The following is a 23,874-nucleotide window of genomic DNA, read 5'->3' as shown; positions in this document are numbered from 1 at the left end:
ATAGTGGCAAGGTAGAAAAGCAAATTATCCATTCAAGAATGTCAAAATTTTAGATCGCAAAAGAAAAAGACCGGCAAGAGCTAATAAAGAACATTGAAAAAAAGAAAATGAACAAAAAAGGGCTGCATATAATAAAAATCAAGAACAAAGAGAATAGTCCAATAAATGAAAAAGAGAAAAATATCCCAAACAATATGTGAACAGAAATGCAAAAAAGCAACAAAAATAGAATGTAAGTTAGAGGATACGGTAACTCATAATATCGTTTTTAACAAAGCATTAATGTAATTTAATTTTTTATTTATTTTTTATTGCGTTTTATTAGATTTTACTCTTTTACTTCTACTTTTACTTTACTGCATTTTATAAATTGGTATTTAAATAGACAGTTGTAGTGAAATACTCAAGTAACTGGCTTTCAATCTGTAATAACTAGGCACCAAACCATCTTCCTCCCACGCCCCACATTCTCTATACTCTTTATTCTATATACCATCTCCATAACAGCCCCTTAGTTATTATTATTATTATTATTAGTTCAGAAACTTATTTAACATTTTTAAATGGCTTCCTGCAAGTTTGAATTGAAACAGTGTGTTTGGAAAATAAGTCTCATTTTTAATTAAGGCACAAAGGAGCATTTATTGATGGTACTGCCAAAGCTCACTGTTCTGGCATGTAGTATTTTCCATGACAAGGATAACCTGCATATTGAGACTTTGAATCTGCCATTCAGCACTTTTTCATGCTTCAGCAAACTGTCCATGAGCAGAACATTTTTCATTTCACATTAAAGAAGTAGACATGTTACATGTTCATGAGATTGGGAAATGCAATAGAGTTGTAGCAATTCAGTATATATAAAAATATCCATCTCACCATTTATTACATCTTGTTATTCCAGTTGTAGTGTGATTAGGGCCAGAGTCTATCCAAGAAAATCTTATGAAAATCTGTCTCCAGCTCCAAAAAAAAAACAGACATTCTTTTGTAAGGCACACTAAGGAGTACAATCACTCACATGTGCAGACTTTAGAGGTGCCAGTTAACCTAAGACGCCTAACGCAAATGTCATGGGAGAAGATCCATTTTGACATTGAAGGACATAGAGTATGACCTGAAGACTAAAGAGTTGTATTGCAGAAGTTGTAATAAATCCTGGTTATTGGCTTCATAGAACTTTTGTTTTCCTTTGACTCTGTCATTGTGTGTATGTGCATAATAGCAGTGCACCATAAATATATATATTTCCTTAAAAAAACAAGAACACTTAGGTAGTCATACTATATAACGATGTATTGTATTAACCCCATTGATGATGTTTAACCTCATTTCTGTGTTAATTTATCTTGCCTTGCATTAAGTGTATAAAATCCATTACTGTATACACTTTTTTACTTTTAATTGTAAACAAGATGGAAAGTTTATATATACATATAATTATATATGCATTTTTGTATGTTTTTTAGATGGACCCTATAACCTAACTGTGAATTCTGATAAGGGGCTGAAAACGGATAAAGTATTTACAGTTCATGCAGGAGAGCCCACTTTGTTTCATTGCTCTGCTGACTCAAACCCACCAAACACCTATGTGTGGATTCGCAAACAAAACAATGAAACTGAGAAAATTAAAACTGGACCCAATTTTCTCATAAACTCACATGACATTGCACAAAAGGAGGAATACATGTGTCACGCTTACAATAATGTCACCAAGAAGGAGGAGCAAGCTCAGTTTACTCTTATAATTGTTTTTATGGGTAAGTATTTATTTGCGTTTTAATTTCTAAATTAATTAAATTTAATTATCTTTACAAATGTCCACCAGCTAATCCATTATCATGCCCACTTAATCCATTTTACGGTCATAGGAATATTTATAGTTATAATCTAATTAAAAAACACATTCAATTAAAAATAACATCACACATTATAAATATACCTCTATATATATTTATTATATACAGTAATCCCTCCTCCATCGCGGGGTTGCGTTCCAGACCTCCCCGCGAAAGGTGAAAATCCGCGAAGTAGAAACCATATGTTTATATGGTTATTTTTATATTGTCATGCTTGGGTCACAGATTTGCACAGAAACACAGGAGGTTGTAGAGAGGCAGGAGCTTTATTCAAACACTGCAAACAAACATTTGTCTCTTTTTCAAAAGTTTAAACTGTGCTCCATGACAAGACAGAGATGACAGTTCCGTCTCACAATTAAAAGAATGCAAACATATTTTCCTCTTCAAAGGAGTGCGCCGTTAGGAGCAGATAATGTCAGAGAGATAGAGAAAAGCAATCAAATCAATAGGGCTGTTTGGCTTTTAAGTATGCGAAGCACCGCGGCACAAAGCAGTTGAAGGCGGCAGCTCACACCCCCTCCGTCAGGAGCAGAGAAAGAGAGTGAGACAGATAAAAACAAACAACCAAAAATCAATACGTGCCCTTCGTGCTTTTAAGAATGTGAAGCACCGTGCAGCATGTCGCTTCACGAAGCAGCTGCACAGAAGGGAGCAAAGTGAAGATAATCTTTCAGCATTTTTTGACGAGCGTCCGTATCGTCTAGGTGTGCGAACAGCCCCCCTGCTCAATCCCCCTACGTCAGGATCAGAGAAAGTCAGCGCAAGAGAGAGAGAGAGAAAAGTAAGTTGGGTAGCTTCTCAGCCATCTGCCAATAGCGTCCCTTGTATGAAATCAACTGGGCAAACCAACTCAGGAAGCATGTACCAGAAATTAAAAGACCCATTGTCCGCAGAAATCCGCGAACCAGCAAAAAATCCGCGATATATATTTAAATATGCTTACATATAAAATCCGCGATAGAGTGAAGCCGCGAAAGGCGAAGCGCGATATAGCGAGGGATTACTGTACCAGTAACGGCATACTGCACGATAACGTGCTGTGAATGCACTTGACTTGAGCATTCATAGTTTTCATACTCTTTCTCTGTACATTTACCATTTGTTTGCTCAGAGGTTGATGCGCTTGCTCCTTCCTGAGCAGCTCATCTTTTCTCCACCCTAGTGGTCCGCTTCTTCTTTTCTTTCGTTGGCATCTTTTCGCGTTAAAACTGATTAAGTCAGTGTTTATGTTGCAATTCCTTAGTACGTTTTCCTTAATTTTTCACTTAAGCTTGCACTTAAGTCTTCAATCTGCCTCAAGGATGATTTAAGATATGAAGAGGTAGGGAAAGTGACAGCGAAGGTGGTAGGGATGAGAATGGCACACAGCCACCCTGCTGGCTGCTGCCGAGAGTTGATTCTACAATAAAATAAAATAAAAATAAAAAGAGGAAAAACCTTGGAGGTCAATCAACACACCAAAAGCGGATAGTAGACCAAATTTCAGGTCAATAGTTCAAACGGTTTGCGAGCTACAGGTGATTTAAAATCCTGGACAGACAAACGGACAACCACGGTAGCGTATTATATAAGAAGATATATATATATATATAAAACCACCTCTGTCGGGTTGCTTTCCCACTTCATATGTCAATCTGGCCCTGCTAGGACACCAGGGGCTTCATATATAAACGGTGCATATGTACACAAATGTTGCGTACGAACGTTTCCACAATCAAATCGCGATGTATAAAACCTAAACTTGGCGTAAAGCCACGCACATTTTCACGGTAGCTCCAACCTTGGCGTACGCAAGTTCTCCACTCAGTTTTGCAAACTGGCGGCACCCAGCGTCAAAGCAGTGCTACTGTTCCTGTGTGGTTACCCTTTCTTTTTTAGATCCACATCCCTGACGTGGCTTTATCATATACACTAAAATTAACCAAATATTGTTTATTAGTTTAAGGCATCTGATTGTAATTAACCTGTAAAAATATAATGGTCCACGGAATAGCCAAAGTATTCCAAATACTATAGAAGCTTTACCGTTGTTACTCTCACTGCACCTTCTTTTTCTTCTTTCAGCTGCTCCCTTTAGGGGTTGCCACAGCGGATCATCTTTTTCCTTATTACTCTCACTGCACCACTCGGAGTATTTATATCACTGTATCTGAGTGGTGAGTCACAGATCTACAGCAGCTGATCGGAAAGAGAATTATCGGTATACAGCATCTAGCACACGCTGCTTCAGCCATGTTGTCTATTGAACTGCTCTCATACGGCAAACGCTTTAGAGCCTTTCCTGTACTGACCTCGCGGTTCAGAAACAGTTTCATCCCAAGAACTATAAACGCACTCAATCAGTCCATCAGGTGCTCCTTGTAGAATGCTTTGTACTTATAAGTGCAATTACCTCACTGTAAACTTGCAATACAGTTATAATATTGCACAACCTGAGCCACTTTATAAAGCACGTGATATGATAACGATATCATTGTTAAGATGAAATGCAGTAAAATATGTTTATTATATTTTCCAAATAAAACTTTACTTCATTTAAATAATCTATATTGTTAATAATTAAACATGTGAGGACACTGTGTCACTGCGCTAGTCAGGATCTGGTGCTTCATTCACGGATTGTTCCTGCCTTGCGCTGTATTCTTGATGGGGCTGGTGCGACACTGGAAGGATAGATGGATAGAATAATTAAACACGTGCTACGAAGATATTTCAATGTTCCTTAAAAGTTTTGAAGAATCAGCGTTCTAAGTTTACAGATGGCTTAACGTCTATTACAGAGTTGATTGTGTGGTGATTGGGTATTTGGAGAAAGAAAAGGAAGGACAGAAATTGTGGGTTAGTATGTTTGAAAGAGACAGTACTGCTGCAATAAATTATTTCATCGAAGGTCGCGCACGGTGCAGCAAGCATCTTGCGTGAGACATGAACAATCACTGCGCCACCGTGTCCCCATTTTTAATAACATGCTTTAACTCCTTTCATCATGAAAATAAAATCACGTATACATCTCAGTATTTTAATTATTCAGAGAGCTGTAGTATTACGAATGTAATGCATTCTGTGTCCTGTTGGAGGAAGAGAAAGCCCGTAAGAACGTAGTGATTCACACACATAGAGCTCATAAGAAGAACAAATACAAAACAAAGCACTTAACGTGCTACTTTAGTTACGATGGGATTTGAGAAACTAGGACATTAAACAATTTTAAGATTAAGTTTATGATGTTGTACTTTAATGACAAAATAAACTACGTGATTAAAGTGGAAATTTCAAGATTAAAGTTGACATTTCGTGTTTTTTTCCCACTGTATGCCTATTTTTTTTCTCTGTACCCTAATAAGCTTTCATATGACACTCAGACGGTGGACTACGACTTGCCTTTTCATGGCGACTTTGATATGTGACTTCTTTTTTATTTTGGGCACTGTGCGACTTTGTGAACTTGAGCTTTCAAGTTTCTCCGACACGCTATGTCACTCGATCAACTTCCTTTTGTTGTTTATACCACTGTTTAAACCAACAAATAGAACGTTTTTCCTTGCCTCCACTTGGTATTCACTGAAATTCTTCTATTTTCCCTCGTGCTTTTGCCATTGTCTTTTCACAGAACGCTGAGCTTAAGGGCTATTTATATTGATTTGCATATTCAAAGAGGTGTAATTCTGGGAGGAGTTGGGGCGGGACAGCAGGTGCGTGCATGTGCGTTACTTTTCACACTAACCGGGATTTATGTAGCGGAAGAACATGGAAGTTGGCGTTTGCACAGATTTATGCATCTGGATTTTTTTGTGCATACGAACATTTCCGCTTTTGTGCTTACGCCATGTTATAGTGTGAGTTCTACGCACAACGTTATACATGAGGCCTCAGATCTTTACATTTCTCCTCTAAAAAGATACTCAACTTTTAAGACTAGGCTCTTGAAGTAATAAAACAAATCTCTTTTCGTCATACTACCCATTTAAAATGAGAATGCTTCACTTTTTCCCAAAAATGCTCATAGCATGGTTATGTGCATTGCCGTTAATTCATTTGTTTTTTATCCTATGCCTTTTATTCCTTCACAGGGTGCCAGAGTGTCTTTCAGCACCAAGGTCTGTCAGACAGGGTTAGCCTGTCTAAAGCAGGAAATGCTCAGCCCAACACACACATACACACACGCACACACACGCACACACACACACTCTCGCTAAAGCAGTTTAGGGTGACCAAACACCCAAGTTGCATGTACATATGGATCAGAATCACTGAAAGTCTGATATAGAGCATGAAACAAAATCAGAGCAGGTTTTTGTGAACTAGGGGATATAGAAAGGAGATTATTGGACTTGAATTCAGCACATATGAAATACTTTTACATGAAACAAAGAGAACTTTTGGAAAATGTTAGTTATTACATAATTTCATGCAGGTTCAGCAAGTGTAAGGCCCCCTTTGTGACAAAACTGATTATATTAAAAGCCCACCCATAGGGGAGAATGGTAATACAGTGGCTAATGCTGCTGGCTGCAATTCTGGTCATTGTCTGTAGAATCTGAATTGAGAACAGCTATCACTCTGTAAAATTATCCCTATGCAGAGACTTCATCCATGCTTTATTATAAGGTTTCTGCATTTTTTTTTTTTGTTTTTGTGGGACAGAGCCAGAATCTTTCTTTGCTACAATACACAGCTCATTACTCTTAAATAAAGACCTAACTGCAAATTACTTTGCTCATGCTGGAATTTGTATTTCCTGGTTACCACAGAATTGACTAGTCTTGATTACTCATTCACACAATGATCTTAGCAACTCGCTGAGTTGCACTGCAATAATGGATGCACTTTTTGTTTTATTTTAGCACTACTTGTTTTTCCTCTTTCATTAACCCAGGTGCTGTTACTAAGCAATTACTGTTAATAATACCAAATGGTTCCTTAGGTCTCATTTTTACAAATTAATGCAAATGCATACTGTAAAGCCATGCTATTTTACAGGGTCCCATTTAGATATTATTGCACAGTAAGTAAGTTGATGATTCATTGTTGATTTATTTCCCTCTCATTTTGGTTTTGGGAGTGGTTATTACCAAAATGAGCATGGCTTCCAATGAGCCACTGCCGCTGGAGTTTGGGGTTTAGGAGGCTTTGTTTTGGACACACAAGTTTTTATTTCAGGTCTATTGTACGTGAAGACCCCTGTCCTGTACTCAGCCATAATGTCAGGGGCACTCAGGGTGAGGGCGTATAAAAAATATCAATATATTTTAGATTTAAAAAATTTCTGATACTTGAACAATAAAGCACGGATGAAGTCTCTACGTAGATTAATTTATTAAGAATATTTTAAATTATAGTTTGTGACAATAGATGGCGCTTTACCAGACAGACCTATAAAAGCACAAGCTTTTATTTTCCTTTTTCTTCCCTCGTGGAGAACATCTTCCCCGTTCCTACGAGCCCACAACACAGTCCAAGCACAGCATAACTCTTTACTGTCTTTCTCCTTTGTCTTTCTCCTCCACTTCTCCTCCTCGGCAAGCTTTGTCTCCCTTCTTCCGACTCTGGCTCACCAAATAGTGGCTGCTGGCTCCTTTTATAAGGCACAATGAAATGCTCCAGGTACTTCCGGGTGTGGAGGAAGAGCTGCTCTCCAAGGCTCAGCAGCAGCTGCAGCACCCCCTGGCGGCACCCATCCAACTCCATCTCCCATGAAGCCCTGCGGGAGTCCAAGGCACCACTGCAACCCATGGGGGCTGCCATCTAGCATCCCGGGGGAGGAACTGTTCTAGACACTCTCAGTGAGAAGGCATCCCGGATGGACAAGGTTCCCTGGCCGTCTGTGACAACTTATAACAATATAATTCAAGTTATATTTGATTAAGGTCCTACAAATAAAACATCAATTTAAACATACAACACAAGGCAAACTGTAGACATTCCCCAATACCATCCAAACAAACAGTTTAACCAAAAAAATTCTGAGATATGTTAATCAAATTGAGATCAATAAATTCATATATCTGAATGCTTGTCGGTACGGACTTTTATGTAATCTGGTGGTCCTGGTCTTCACGTTCATTTTAAGCATATGAAATAGTCCTGAAATCCTTATAGAGAAATGATGACGAGAGGTACAAATTAAGACAATTGTATCTCAAACATAGTTACCCCTCAGTAACTCATTTCTCAGTTATATACATAATACAGAAGAATTTATCTTTGTCATTCATTATTTGCCCAGTTTTACTTTATAACTAAATGAATTCATAAGTGACCAAAGTGTATAAAATACCTAGTCAGAGGCGGAACAGTATTTATAAAGAATGTCTCATCACAGCACCAACTTCACGGTAGAGTGAAACCTCTATAAAATACATTATGGGAGATTTTGTATCAGATCTAAGGGACACCCACAGCAACACTGTTGTGTTTCAGCCGTGGTCGCCCCAAAGGCTAGGGTTCAAATTCATGTTTTAGGTCTGTTTTGTATATTTCTGATTCTTTTATTTATGTTAATACTAGCAGCGTATGGTCTTCGGGACAAAAACCAACCCAAAGAATCCCTTGCAGTTTTACTATGGTGCATGCATGTGCCATCTAGTGGCTGTGGTTGAGCGTGAGCAGAGCAGACTGCTCCATACACACACACACACAGGTCTTTCATTTATATATTTCTAATTACTTTTGCCAATTATTAGCAATATTCTTTGCTTTTGAGTGTGTTTTTGTATGTATGCTGCCTGGGTTATGTTTTCGGTGTTTTGTGGTTGGTTCCCCAAGAGGTGCCAATCACCACCAGGAGCTACCCGCCACCCTATAAATCTGGAGGATCTCCCAAAGTTCCTCGCAGTTCATTTAAAATGAGCTAGGGAATTTTGGGGAATTCTTTTGTTTTGCTGTGTTTTTGTTAGTTTATGGATTTTTGATTCTCCTTTTTTTCTGTTTCTGACCATTCTCTGGATTTGTGATTTCGGACTTAGTTTGCCTGGATTGCCTTGCAGTTTAGGCAACTCTATTTTGCCATTGTACTCACGTCATAGGATTACAGAGCATTTTTTTGTGAAAATAAACCCTTTTTATTTGTATAAAGTTTCTGTGGTTGCCTGTTTATCTAGCCAGGTTTTTTTGGTATAGCCCCCTCTAGTGAGCATTTTTTGGAAGTGCTTTTTTTTTGATTTGGGATTCCCAGTTGTAGCATACATCTGCACAACACTTTGGAGGAACTGGCTGAAACTTTCAAAGCACACTTTCTGAACTTGTGGCCAAGCAGCGCTGCACAACTAAATATTGTATTAAAGCAGATGAACTGCAGAATTGCAATTACAAGGCATTAGAATATGGCTGGTGCTGTTGCTTCCAAATGTATACATTCCAAATGAATGTGCCATTGACAGTGATGTGTGTTGATCCATATTGTTCTATCTACTATACAATAAAACACTAAGGTCTGTGTGTGCCAGTGGGGGCTGGGCAGACCTTTGGCCTTGGGACCCCTGCAGATTTTGTTTTTTTTTTCTCCAGCCTAACTGGAGTTTTTTTGTTTTGTTTTTTTCAGTCCTACTGGCCATCTAACCTTACCATCTTTTGTTGTTACTTATTTAATATTACTGCCTAATCTTGATTGTTTTTATCTTGTAAAAGTACTTTGAGCTACATCTTTGCATGAAAATGAACTATATAAGTTAAATTAATGTTGTTGTTGTTGTGTATGTCCAGTCCCTTAGAGCAGTCTGATTGGTCAGTTTGGCCTTGATGACACAATCACAAGAGAATGTGTGAGTGTGAGACACACAAGGAGGAATAAAGGAGTAGGAGGCATGCTGAGAAAGTCATCCTCAAGGATGGGAAGTATTAAAATGGATAGGAGGCGAGAAAGGTGCCTCAAAAACAATGACAGAATTTGAGAAGGATGCTTTACAGGAACACACTTGAGAAATGGAACATCAGTGAAGAGAGGTTCAAACACACATGAATAAAGAGGAAAAGGTGCTGAAGATACACGTAGGGCAAGAGATTGCAAATATTTTTAAGTTATTCTATTACCTGTCTTTGACAGGTTGCCTGGCTAGTTCCTTATTATCACACAATATGAATATTTCCATGTATCTTGTCTTGTCTTTTTCTATGGCACTGAGATAAATATATTTGATTCAGTATCACATTATACATCAGTCCAAATATAAATATAAAATATGGTTTCCATGTTTTTAATGGTATATTCATGCTTTTTCATGTCATAACAGTCTGTCTGATGCGTGCAGAATTTTATAACATTACCCCTTTTCCAACTCCAAGAAGCACATTGCATCTGCAGTTAGCCTTAGTCTTGATCTTGGTCTTGGTCCTCTACTAGTCCACAACTCTTAGCCACACTGCCACAGTGCCAAACTCGATGGTTAACTCTGTTACCTTCTGTACTTACTGAGACCCGATGAGCACAGGATCATCCCCAGCTCACAACACACTACAACTGACCCCACATGTTTTTCTAGGTATTAGATCATGCAGTTTATATTTTTATTATTTTCATTTTGTGCTTTAGTTTTGTGAGAGGACTTGTAGTATATTTTGATCATTATATTTTCTTCTCTCTAGTGACACAATTTTGTTTTTTAGTAGGCTCCACTATTTTGCTAAGACTCAGGCGTCTATCGCCAGGAATGTGTCTACATAATGTCATAGGCACAGCTGTAGTTCAGGTGGTATTTAGGCTGAAAAATATATAATCTTGCGGATTCCATCTGAAAACATTTTTAATGAATGTTTTAATAAATTAATGTTAATGTATGGTTCTTGAAAATTTTGGGCTTGATTTTTAAGACTTTGGTTTATGAATTGGGTGGAAATGCATGACTGTAGACTGCTTATTATCCCTCTTCTCTAGCCTCTGTAGTGTGTCAATTTTCTATCTCTGGCTTTTTCATGGTTCCATTCCATACTCCTCATATGGATATGCAACACCATTTTTGACTGCTTTACTTGTAAAGGCACAACAATGAATCTTTCTGTAGTCTGCTTGGATTCTACACAGAAGAGGCCAATGTCAGTGGGCCATGCCAACCAGACAACGGCCTCATGTGATGAATCTGGGCATTTAGCATCCAAAATACTGTATATATTATTTTTTGAAATAATTAGACTTAACGTTTTTGTTAATTTAATAGTATTCTTATGATGACATTTAATTTAACATTTCTAATTTTGATGGTCTGCCGTGGGCTGGCGCCCTGCCCAGGGTTTGTTTCCTGCCTTGCGCCCTGTGTTGGCTGGGATTGGCTCCTGAAGACCCCCGTGACCCTGTAGTTAGGATATAGCGGGTTGGATAATGGATGGATGGATGGATAGTTTTGATGGTTGTGTTTCTGATTGATTCTTCCAGTATTTTAACACCTGCCTGTTCCTATAAACCAAGACTTCTAGCTTACTCCATTTGTAAATGAGCTATATTGGTTCCTTTGTGTTTGAAAACCTGGTTCAGTCCACGTGTAATGTTTGTTCTGAGGATCTTTAAGTAGCATGGGGCTCTTTAGTCTAGCAGTGCACTTCTCTCTGCATGACTTGTTTGTTCTGTTTTTTCTTTTTGATTGCATAAAACCCACAACTGCACACTAGATACCAAATATGGTTGGACTAATGGAATCTATTAAGAGAGGGTAATTAATTCATACCCTACAGCTTTTACAATGTGAGCTAACATTTCAAACACATTTTAAGTGCTACTGCACATTGCCTAGATGATGAGAATGTTGTGCCAACATTATTGTAATGAATTGTGTATGGTTTTATTTTTTTTTCTCATGTAAGATGCTTTTTGGGTTATTGGATCCATTTCTTATATGAATATGGAGTTTTATTTTCTTATAGTTAAAGATAAATTGTGTCTTTTCCAACACTATTTTGTTTTATTTTGACAAGTAGTTGCCATAGAGCAGTGTGTGACATCCACATTTAAAAATCAATGCTGTGCACTTTCTGGTTATCCAAGATTACAGATTCTTCAAAAGTCTTTGCGAGTGTGTTTCTTTGTGTTGCCTTTCTATTAAAACATTACAGTGCTTTCTCCTTTTGAATACAATTCTAGTTTAGTGATTTGTCTTAGTTATTTGATACACTTGTCTTCCTGGTTATTGACCTCGACCTGTTATTAGGAGTATGTTTCACCTTCTGGTCCAAAAACAACTGCCTTCTGACCACAGCAGGCAGAACAGTAAACCCAAATTCAGTTTGGAATTTGCTTTTTGTAAGCCGACATTCCAATCTTGCATTTAGATTCCATGTGTCAGAGTACATAGATAATATTTGCTTTAAACTTTTCTTCTTATTTATTTATTATATCTACCAAAATTTCAGTGACATCATTTTTGTAGAAAAAATATCAGACTAATAAAATGCATGAAAAGATAGATAAGGAGTGAATCAATCAATGTTTAGGTTTTCTTAGAATCATTTGGTTTCATTTTTGGATTTATTTAATGAATATTTCTCTTTGTATTTTTCTGACAATGACGTCAGTTTTGCACCTTTGTGAATGGTCATTTGTTTCAGGTTCTGCCATTTCATGAATGTTTTTAATTGGCCACAGCCATGTTGTTTATGGTCACTATGTCCATTGCCAGTCCAGCAAATGTACCCCTTACATCTAAAAGTAAGATAATTTCTTTAAAAACATTTGGCAAGTATTAGTTTTAGTTAGGGGCAAATACAACAAACCTGTGTAACGACTTCAATTTGATTCCTCGATTATGATTTTTAGCTTTGTGTTTTTGGCTTAGACAACTTTATTTGGTTTTATGACTCTTGCGAACTTATTAGATTATGTTTCTGCCCATTCCTATGCCCTTCAGCCATTTCCTGGTTATTTTCCCTGAGCTGTAAACATCTCTATGCAATTATGTTTTGCCCTAACAAGATGCTTGAATAACTTTAGAAAGCAGATGCTTTTTTTACTTAATTGATCTGTCCATCCATTTTCAAACCTGCTTATGCAATTCAAGGATGTAGGTTCTCTGACCTTGGCTCAACTGGGAAATGAGGACTTGTCTGAGGAGATGAGAGTCAGACATTCAATTACTATGTCCTGTGCAGAGATGTGGGGTCTGCAGGACTGTGGCTTCAATGCTAGCCCTTGGAGAGGATGCCAGAACTAATGCAGTGACCAATTTAGTTGATATTTGTCCTTTGCTAGTACCACCATCTTAAGGTTGTTGGTTAACATTATAAGTCTATCTTGGAATGAAACTGAAGCAACAGCAGCACCCAGCACCCTGGAGGAGAGAATCAGCAACACTATAAGGTGCTATTCCAATTTAATATTTGAAAATAAAAATACATATCTAAGTTTTGTAAATTCAAATAATGATTTACTTTATGAATATACTTTACATTAAGAAAGCACAGTGTTTTTCACTCCACTGTCTTTCTATATTGAATTTGAATGTTTTTCAGAAGTTCAGGGGTGTGTTTCCATACCTTACTCAAAGTGCTAGTTAAGTCCAAAATGACATTTGAAGAATAAACTGTTTATTCTAGTCACAGTGATGATATGAAATAACAACATCTAGATGGAGTTCAGATAATAATTAATAATAATAATAATTTTTTGCATTTATATAGCGCTTTTCTCACTACTCAAAGCGCTCAGCAATTGCAGGTTAAGGGCCTTGCTCAAGGGCCCAAGAGAGCAGAGTCCCTTTTTGGCATTTACGGGATTCGAACCGGCAACCTTCCGATTGCCAGTGCAGATCCCTAGCCACCAGATGACCGAAGACCTTTTACATAATACTCTAATTACTAGAAAAGCCTGAGAAATGTGAATTTTCACAACAACAAATCCATCATTAGTATTGTCTGTTTAAAGAAATAAAACGGGGCTTTAAATGAAGTAGATATCTAAGATCAAGTCTTCAGCTGTTTTGCACGTCACCTCCATCCATATGGTGGGTTCGAAGATCTGCTGTTAAATCAACAACGGACAGCAGGTGCCATTTGTTGACACTGTTTTACTGTAATCAGTTCTGACCATATCTCCTTGGTTACAAAAGACTTAACAATAAAACCTTTCATTGGGCCTTCCAGGATCAAGCACCATGACGTGGAAGGACCTACACTGGTGAAAGATACTATTATTGAGTAACAAATTCTGCCATCATCTACCATGGAGTTAAGAACAACATTAGTGAGTTCTGTCACAGACAGACAGACAGACAGACAGACAGACAGACAGACAGACAGACAGACAGATAGATAGATAGATAGATAGATAGATAGATAGATAGATAGATAGATAGATAGATAGATAGATAGATAGATAGATAGATAGATAGATAGATAGATAGATAGATGAATAAAGACTATTTGTTTCTTATTGCCTAAGAGTCAGGTCTATTTCATTTTTTCCTCACTGATGCAAAGTACTTCTTTAGTAATATGTTATGCAGAATCTGATTATAATTAAAAAACATTCATACTGCAATAAATTGCTTATAAAAACGTTTTTTGATTATATTACAATCCACATGTTATGGAGGTGACCAGACACTCCCACAGAAACAGGACTATGTGCAGCGCAGCCCCTCAGTGCCGGATTTCCTGTGAAAGGGGCTGAGTAGCTGGAAAGATCCAAATAAATATTTCACAGAACAGGCAGATGGTAATATACAGGGAGTGATAAAAGATTAAAATGAAGGCAATAAAAAAGCAGTAGGCAAAGGCAGTGTCCAAAAACAGGAATAGGTTATAAACTAGATTTTCAAAAGCAAACAAAACACCAAAGGAAATTGTAATCCAAAACAAGCTGAAGCAAAAGAGTTAAAACACAAGAGTCCAAAAAACATTTGCACATAAATCACAAATGGAACTGAAAAGTGATGGCTGTTGCAGAGGCACAATGATATACAATACTAGAGTAACATCACCACTTACACAAATTACTGATGGTATTCTGTATATGGTGATATAGTAGCTCTCAATCAAAGAGAAGGTGTGGGGGGTTTGGTGAGGTGAGGTTTGGAGTACATGAAAGATTGAGTGTTGTATTCCAATAACATTGAAGTGCGGGAGGATGTAGTGGAGTGGGGGTGCAGGTTTATATATCATGTAAAAGGAAGGGCTAGGGATAGAATACCAATTAATTTCTGACCCTTTGGTTCTAAACCAACAGGATCTACTCTTTCCCTTAACTTCTTAGGTGACTCTTAAGTTAGACCTCCTTTATTATTAATTATTATTAATTATTAATTAGAAATGTGAATTTCCCCTTGGGATTAATAAAGTATCTATCTATCTATCTATCTATCTATCTATCTATCTATCTATCTATCTATCTATCTATCTATCTATCTATCTATCTATCTATCTATCTATCTATCTATCACAGCAGTGTTAATGTGCCTCAAACCTGTTAAGCAGGGACCCTTCTACCACACTGTATATCAGACTAGTTACTGGTTGTCTCTCATCCCATATAATAATGTGACCTGCTCTTAGTAAGCAATCTAAAAATGTGATCCTTTCTGGGATTCAGAAACTCTTTTCTGTGCTCTGTGCAGAACTCAATGGGAACCCTTTAGGAGTGAGCTCTAAAGAGTTGCTGTTGACCTAATAATGATACCCAGTGATTGTATATACCGTACAAATAAAATAGCATACACAGAGCAACAGTGTTTCACAGGAGACAAGAGGTTCATTGAGATGCTACACGTCATCTCGATACTGAGCAGAACTGATTTTACCAGAACAGAGAATTGAATTGTCCTTAATGTAACACCAGTTGGTGATTCCAGTGAAAAACAAGTTAGGATTATTGAGTCCAGTGCCGCTCATTAACTTGAATATGTCTAATATGACTAACAAAATGCTTATTTGAGAATTAAAGTCCACTAATGAAAAACTCATTCTTTATTGAACTATTTTAGCTAAGCAAAACATATATTAGAATATGAGCAAAACTAGCACACCCTTACTTTCCCATCCTTCCATATATGCGATACAAAAGTTATCCAGTTTGCCATTTCTAAATTCCACAAAAGCAAGTATAAAGCACATATTAAAATGGACACCAGTCCACCAAAGAACATACTCATATCCACAAAAAATGTGCACTGCTCCATTTTAGAGTCATGATGATTTCTTTAAGATAAAAAAATAAGCATCTGGAGGAATCCAACTCAAATATCTGGAGAATGTGCACTCCCCACAGAAATCAAACCCAGCCTCCATTGGGTCATCTCGGTAGAAAAGCTACTACAAGTAGTTAACATTTCTAGTTGAGTCTTGGGGTTTTTCTTTTACTAGGAAAGGGAAACTGGAGGCTGAACATGAATGACAAAGCCAGATAAGCTTCCATATTATGTAACAGGAGTGTTTCACCATGATGTATAGAAAAATAGTGACACAGCATTACCAACTAGGTAGCCTGTATCATATAACTGCCATAACGGTCAAAGTTAAAAAGGCACTTTTGTCATCAGTCTCTTTAGCGCTGCTCTATTAAAATATATGGTCAGACATAAACTAAGAGATATGTCCTACATTGCAACATCAGTCAGTTTATTGCTTTATTGTTGTTTGCCACAAAGAGAGTAGAAGTAAACATGTAATATATATAATGTAATACATAGTAATACCTTTAAAACATGTAATATTTATAAAGAATATAATACATGTCGTATCTATCATCACCCATAGTGTATATAAGGCTTATAAAACAAATGCATGCAATTAATCACACAACATATACTGTATTAAAAAAGAAGCTCATAAATGACTGTACAATTATGAATAAAATATACATTATTCAGCACTATTTTAGAAATGATCTGACCTCACTGACCCTGTCAGGTAGGGCCCAGGAGTGAAGCCGAGGCCTTCATGAGACAGCTCAGTTGTCATAAGTTATCTCTGGAGCTTTTTTCTTTGTGATGTACAGCAATCTTGCCAGCACTTGTGATACTCATTGAAAATGTATGTAACTTTAGGGATGTGCACATGTACAGTGGATTCCAAAAGTAGTCAGACCTCTTCACTTTCTGAAAATGTAATTACCGTATATACTTGCGTATAAGTTGGATTTTGAAACCCTAAAAATCGATCATAAAATCCCGACTTGTACGTCTGTTCAAAAATACAACACTTAAATTTTATTTTGTTTTTACATCTTCTTGCTTCCTCCAATCTCGCACCAGTTTCTCAGACACATCAAATGTTGTTGCAGCAGCGCAGTTACCAATTTCTTTCGCCACCTCAACAACTTTTAATTTAAAACCAGCTTCATATTTTCTTCTGATCGAACGCTCCATTGTAAATAAGGGATGCTCTTACGATAAAGGTGTATGAGGGTGTGAGATACAAAAAACACAAACCAGTGCAAATGTCTCTTCAGAATAGTTTGTGTATTACCGTGTGGTCACGTAGGCACAATACATAGAAACAAAAGGCAGTGTGCTCCGTGGTTACTCTCTCAGGTGGGCATTAGCATATCATAATCTTGGATCAATGGTGTGAGTTTTACACATTCGACTTATACGACCAACATTATAAAATTCCGGAAATTCTATGGTAAAATCAAGACCCAACTTATCTGTGGGAGAACTTAAACGTGAGTATATACGATATGTTGCAGATTTAACTACAAATGGACACATTTGTCATTTCTGTCCAGTAGTCTACACTCCACCATTCATAATGACAGAGTGAAAATGTTTTCAGGAAGGTTTGTAAATTTAATTGAAATCAATAACTGAAATCTCTCATTCATATAACTGTTCATGCCCTTTAATTCAGTACTTTGTAGAAGCCACTTTGCCAACAGTCACAGCTTGGAGTCTTCATGGGTAAGTCTCATGAAGGTTTGCATATCTAGATTTGGGCAGTATATTCTGTTTTTCCTGACAAATATATCTCTAAAAAAACTGGACAAGACAAGACTTTTTAGCCTGGGATGAGATGTGACTTTTTCAAAGAGATACTTTCAAGTCCAGCGAGACAAGACTTTATACCAAGAGATTTAACCATGTCCGGGGCCGGAAATAAAAGACAAAGGGTAGATTACAAAGTAGAACATTTGTAAAGAGCTTCCAAAACATTGGCACTATACACATGCAGAGCAGGTTAGAGATAATGAAAGTATTAAAATTTGAAAATCTCAAAAAATTATAGTAAAGATTGCATTAGCGCAAACAAATGTAAATTATTACTCGGTGAAATAACAGAACAGCAAAAAGAATTCAAATATATTGTTCAGATTTAAACTTTAAGTCGGAGACTTGTAGATCGTCTAATTCGTGTTGCCATCAGGGAAAAGTAGTGTTTCTTTCCAAAAGAGGCGTACCTGCGAGAATTAAAAGATTTGTTGTTTGGTGAAATTGAACTCCACATACATGAGCGGCAGAAGCGTGAAGTAGCTGGCGCATAACACAGGCCAGGGGGTTGGTGAGCAAAGCGAGCAGGGGGCAAAGCACTCTAGTATACACTGTGAATCTCAACCTATATATGGAGATTATTTTGTTTTGTTCATCTATCATTTGTACCCACTTTGCCCAATTCAGGTATGTGAGGGTTACAACTAATTCTAGCAACATCGGATACAAAGCAGGAATCAACTCTGTATAGGGTATCATGTAGGCACAGTCAAGCTCTAACTCCATTGCACCTGTGTGCCACTTAGATGGCTTTTCTTCTCATTAAAAAAGATCAAACTGTTATCCTGTAGTCAAATTAAAATAAAGAGAAGGAGTCAGGTTACAATTTACATGCACTGTGATACACAGGGCACTTTTCAAGACCACCCAGAATCAGAAATATATACACACCATATACACTAAATAGAGTATATACACATTACTCGAGAATATATAAAATTATTTTATTATGGGTTAATAGAGTGTCTATATACATTAAGTATAAAAAAAAGTTGCCCTCCTTGTGCGAGCCATCCTCTACTTCACAGCTACGGTAACTGTTGCCTGGTTTGATGCTTATATGCCTTGGTTTTAATCCAACAAACCACCACCTCTCCTTTTACATGTTGTCTCTCTCACGAAGATTTCTGCTCTTCTCTGTTTCAGATCTACAACTCATTGACCTCAGCCTAATGATGACCACATGTTTCTTTACTCCTCTAATTTCCTGGTTAATATCAGTCTGAGGCTTACCACTAAGTTCTGGTCCATTCCTATACTCAGATACAAAGTTAAAAGTTCAAGCATGGTTCCTTGGATAGTGATTAATGCTATTAGACAGCAGGACTTCTAATGTAACCCCACACAAAATTCCAGGCTCCTGAATTGTGCAATATACTCTTTCAAATGTCGTCCGACAACTACCAGTCTAGCAGTTTAGGACCACTGTACTTTTGTAATAAAATAACTCTCTTTCCTGTCCTGTTATCTCTCATTGTCATTTTCATGAGCTTAAAACCTACTTCCTGCGTTTACACAACACATTTTGATTTGGCAATGCAGTTATTAAATATACTGTAAAAAGATAAAATGGTTCAAAAGAAGTACAACAGAGCAAAAACAACATAAACAAAAAACTACTCATGACAAATCAGTTTCCCTGAGAACTGTAAAAAACTTTCTCCTCACTGTTGTGCTGGTGATGTCTCCATATCTTCATTTCTGCTAATGTAAGGGCTACACATGGCTTTGACTTGTCACCATGCTGCAACTGCTTAAAGTGAAATTCTTGCTAAACAAATTCAATCTTTTTTATTTTTTACAACAGATAAAGAAAAAATGGCCCAGAAAGAACAGCTAGTGTCCTCTTTAGAAGTGCTGACAGTAATCTCTGTCTTTATAATTTTGAGTATGCTTGTTGTGTTCATCTGGAAAACATGTCATCCACGAAAAGGTAAGAATGAAAACAATGTCTTAAAAATGGAATGCCTAATATTCAGTTACAATTTTCCAAAACTGCAATTGTTTTGTACTGTGTTTGTGATGGTGGAAGTCACTATGAAAAGGCTGCCACATTTTCTCAGGTTACTACATGGCAGCTGAGGTATATAATCACTTCAGCAAATCCTGGTTGGTCCTCAGCATCTCCTTGGAAATGCTCAGGTGGTGTACCTGCTAGATGCCTCATTGTCTCAACTGGATTATCTGAGTCCAGAGTCATAACAAGTTTGCTTCAAGCCTTTTCAACACTTTTACACTTTCACAGATGGGAAACTCGCTACATTGAGGAGGAACCATATCTGGTGTGATAAAATCCACAATCCCATTCTTTTGTTCACTGTACAAGGCTAGCATCCATACAACAGAATGGGAATGTAGAATCCCTTATCTAATGTCTGGTGCAGTTCTTACATAGCTAAATTAGTCTTTCATACACTGATTCCTGTCCTATTAATCTGCATACAATTTAAAACATTAGAACAATCTAGACTAGGACAGGCCATTCAGCCCAACAAGGCTTGCCAGTGCTATCCGCTTAATTCTTCCAAAATAACATCAAGTCTGTTGTGCTACTTGGAAACTTATTCCAAGTGACTATAATTTTCTGTGCAAAAAAAAAACTTATATTTTTGTATGAAATTTACCCTTAACAAGTTTCCAACTGTGCCCCAATGTTCTTGATGAACTCATTTTAAAATAACAGTCTTGATCAACTGTACTAATTCCCTTCATAATTTTAAACATTTCAATCATTTCTCCTATTAATCTTACTTTACTTAAACTGAAAAGGCTCAGCTCGTTTAATCTGTCCCCATAATTCATCCCCTGTAGACTTGGAATTGAGGTAGTTGCTCTTCTCTGGACTTTTTCTAATACTTCTAAATCCTTTTGTAGAACCAGAGACCAAAACTGTACACAGTACTCCAGATAAGGACTCACCAATGTGTCTTAAACCTTGAACAAAACCTCCTTGGACTTGTACTCCACACATTGTGCTACATAATTTGACATTCTGTTAGCCTTCTTAATGGCATCTGATCATTGTCTGGAAGTTTATAGTGTCGAGTCCACTACAACTCCTGAATCCTTCTTATAAGGTTTACTATTGATCTTCTGACCTCCCATTGTGTATTCAAACCTAACATTCTTACTTCCTACAGTATGTGTAATACTTTACTGACATTAAACTTCATCTGCCACAAATTTGCCCAAGCCTGTGTGCTGTCCAAGTTCTTCTGTAATGATGATTTAACAGATTCCAGATTATCTGCCAATCCACCTATCTTGGCATCATCTGCAACCTTAACCAGCTTGTTACCAAAATTCCTATCCAAATCATTTATAAATGTTAAAAATAGCAGTGACCCTAGCACTGACCCTGTGGAATGCCACTCTTAACATCTGCCAATTCTGATGAGGTTTCTCATACCATAACCCTCTGCTTCCTGTGCCTGAGCCAATTCTGCACCCAACTACAAACAACATCCTGATCTCCCACTTCTTTTAGTTTCATGCCCAACCTCTTGTGTGCTACTTTATTAAATGCTTTCTGAAAGTCATGATAAATAATATCAACATGCCCCACTTGGAGCTGTTTCTAAGATATAAGGAGAGAATTGTCTTTTTTAGTCATTTCTTTTAATGGAGTACAGAATGTTCCCTCTGAAATTTGAACATATTTGTTGGGCTGGTCACCATTGAAATGTAAACCTTTATTTCTTTTACCATTATTTGTTTCACGAAGTGGCAGGTCACTTTCAGACTAATGACCTCTGTGCAGGGTCGGCAGCAAAACATTTTGCAGGGGGGTATTTGGTTTTCATGGGGGTATAATGCATGATTGCTGTACAAATAAAACCCACACCATTTTCAAGTTACAAAATGACACCTTTTATTGGCTAACAAACAACTTGACTACAGATCCACATTGTCTTGAAAAACTCATTATGAACTTCAAAAGACTTTGTTGGACAGTTATCTTATCCAAAGATCTTGACCATACATTGTTCTTCTCTCTCTTGTTAAATTAACCATTTAAGATTTCTCATTTAAATATTTACCAATGTTGTTTCTCGTCCTAGTGTGTATATAAACACAGGGAACTCCAGTTTCTGTATTACATCTTGCCTGAAGAAGGGGCCTGAGTTGCCTCGAAAGCTTGCATATTGTAATCTTTTTAGTTAGTCAATAAAAGGTGTCATTTTGCTTGGCTCTTCTCTACATTCATAATGGCTAACACGGTACAACACCCTAGTACTTCAAGTTACTGTTCAATTAACAAACAGACTTAAGAGTACATATGCACCAGACTACGGCTTACAGAAGGATATCCTACACGATGCAACACTACAGATTCACACAGGTGCTCAACAAGCCCACAAGCCAAGCAGAGCTTGTATCTATAAAACAAGGTGGCACCTGGACGTGCATGGGCTTAAACATGCAGAACATCCACCACACAGCACTGAATACTGTTTGGTGCAATAGAATATCATAAAAATAAAACAGAGCTGTGGGCAGCCACAGCAGTACTGGAGAAAAAGGACATTCTAAAATGAAGTATTATGATTTTAAAGATGGTCTTTAGATAACTTTTTATAGTGCCTAAATAAACATAACATAAGTGTACTTCAAATGTTAATGTTGCATAATAGTAGGCCTATATCAATTTACTGTAGTTATAGCCTAAATGTCTTTAAATGTAATAAGAATTTCACATGATTACTGTATAAATAGAAGCAAAATTAAATATTTATTGGAATTTGAATGTAAATGATTTTGTTTTACAAGGAATCATTAGTATATTTAGATAAGAATATAAGGAGACTTATTAAAAAATGAAAAAGACATTGGTTACTTGATTAATACTGTAGGTCTTCTATTATACAAATTAGACTGTGAGACTACTGTTAGCAGTACCCAAGATGCAAGATCATGCTCCACTTTGTAGGATTTGGTTTAACAATATTCCGGGTGTCCATGGCATGAAACATTTGGGAACCCCCCCCCATTTAGTCTAATAATGTATACAGCTAACACACCCAATAAAATATCACCATTAATGTACTATTGGCTTAAAATTTAGTTAAGTTTAGTTATTTACTTAAGTAAAATAAACTCCAAGGCTGATGCATAATTCGCTGAACTCACCATTAAGAGAATTGCTACTGAACTCCTGTATTTGAAATCGCTATGCACTGCTGTCAATGCTGTTGCATTTTACATATTTTGACAAATAGCAATTTGTATTAACTTAATTTTTGTTATGTACAACACATATATTAAACCACATACATATATGCTTTTTAAGAATTCATGTGGGTGGTGCAGTGGTAGTGCTGCTACCTCACAGTTAGGAGACCTGGGTTCGCTTCCCGGGTCCTCCCCACGAGGAGTTTGCGTGTTCTCCCCATGTCTGCGTGGGTTTCCTCCAACAGTCCAAAGACATGCAGGTTGGGTGCATTGGTGATTCTAAACTGTGCTTGGTGTGTGTGTGTGTGCACGCACCCTGCGGTGGGTTGGCGCCCTGCCCGGGGTTTGTTTCCTGCCTTGCGCCCTATGTTGGCTGGGATTGGCTCCAGCGGACCCCCGTGACCCTGTAGTTAGGATATAGCGGGTTGGATAATGGATGGATGAAGAATTCGTGCTGGGTGCAAATGCAATGATAAAAGAAAACTGAGATTAACACAGATTTTCAGGAACTTTTCCCAAACAGAACCTAATTGTATTATCTGATTAATTTATTATGTGTGTTTTTGTCTAATTTGGGGATTTTATATGTAAACATTTTTTCAAACCTAGTTCTTACTTTAGTTTTTATTTCAAAGGTGTTGATTTTTGTTAACTTCTTTATTTTTTTTATTTTACTTGATGTCATTTTTGCCATGAGTCATTATGTTCCTATTCTTGTGGAACTAGTGACATCACAAGGACTTCTGATATTAATGGCAAGTGGTGTGTTCATTATCCCTCTGTGGAAATCCCAAACTTCTTAGTGATAGTAATAGCCCTCACACTGGGTTTCATTTTGGATTTGACTTCTGCTCTGTTTGTGACTTTCAGTTTGTTCTTACCTTTTGATGGTGTTTGCCACACTAGCTTGTCCCTCTGGCCTTGACCGTTACTCT

General features: G+C 37.2%; 1 protein-coding gene across 1 annotated transcript in view; it reads left to right on the top strand.

The window, feature by feature from the left end:
• hepacam2 (HEPACAM family member 2) overlaps positions 1 to 23,874 on the top strand; it is an 89,258-nt gene that overhangs the window by 54,486 nt on the left and 10,898 nt on the right. Inside the window, exons 4-5 of the mRNA XM_028817094.2 lie at positions 1,470 to 1,763; positions 19,575 to 19,700. Coding sequence (XP_028672927.2) covers positions 1,470 to 1,763; positions 19,575 to 19,700 — 420 coding nt within the window. The remainder of the gene's footprint in view (positions 1 to 1,469; positions 1,764 to 19,574; positions 19,701 to 23,874) is intronic.

This window comes from Erpetoichthys calabaricus, chromosome 13, assembly GCF_900747795.2.
Source record: "Erpetoichthys calabaricus chromosome 13, fErpCal1.3, whole genome shotgun sequence".
Classification (NCBI taxonomy): domain Eukaryota; kingdom Metazoa; phylum Chordata; class Cladistia; order Polypteriformes; family Polypteridae; genus Erpetoichthys; species Erpetoichthys calabaricus.
The sequence above is the reverse complement of the archived record's forward strand: the minus strand, read 5'-3'. Positions and strand labels throughout refer to the sequence as shown.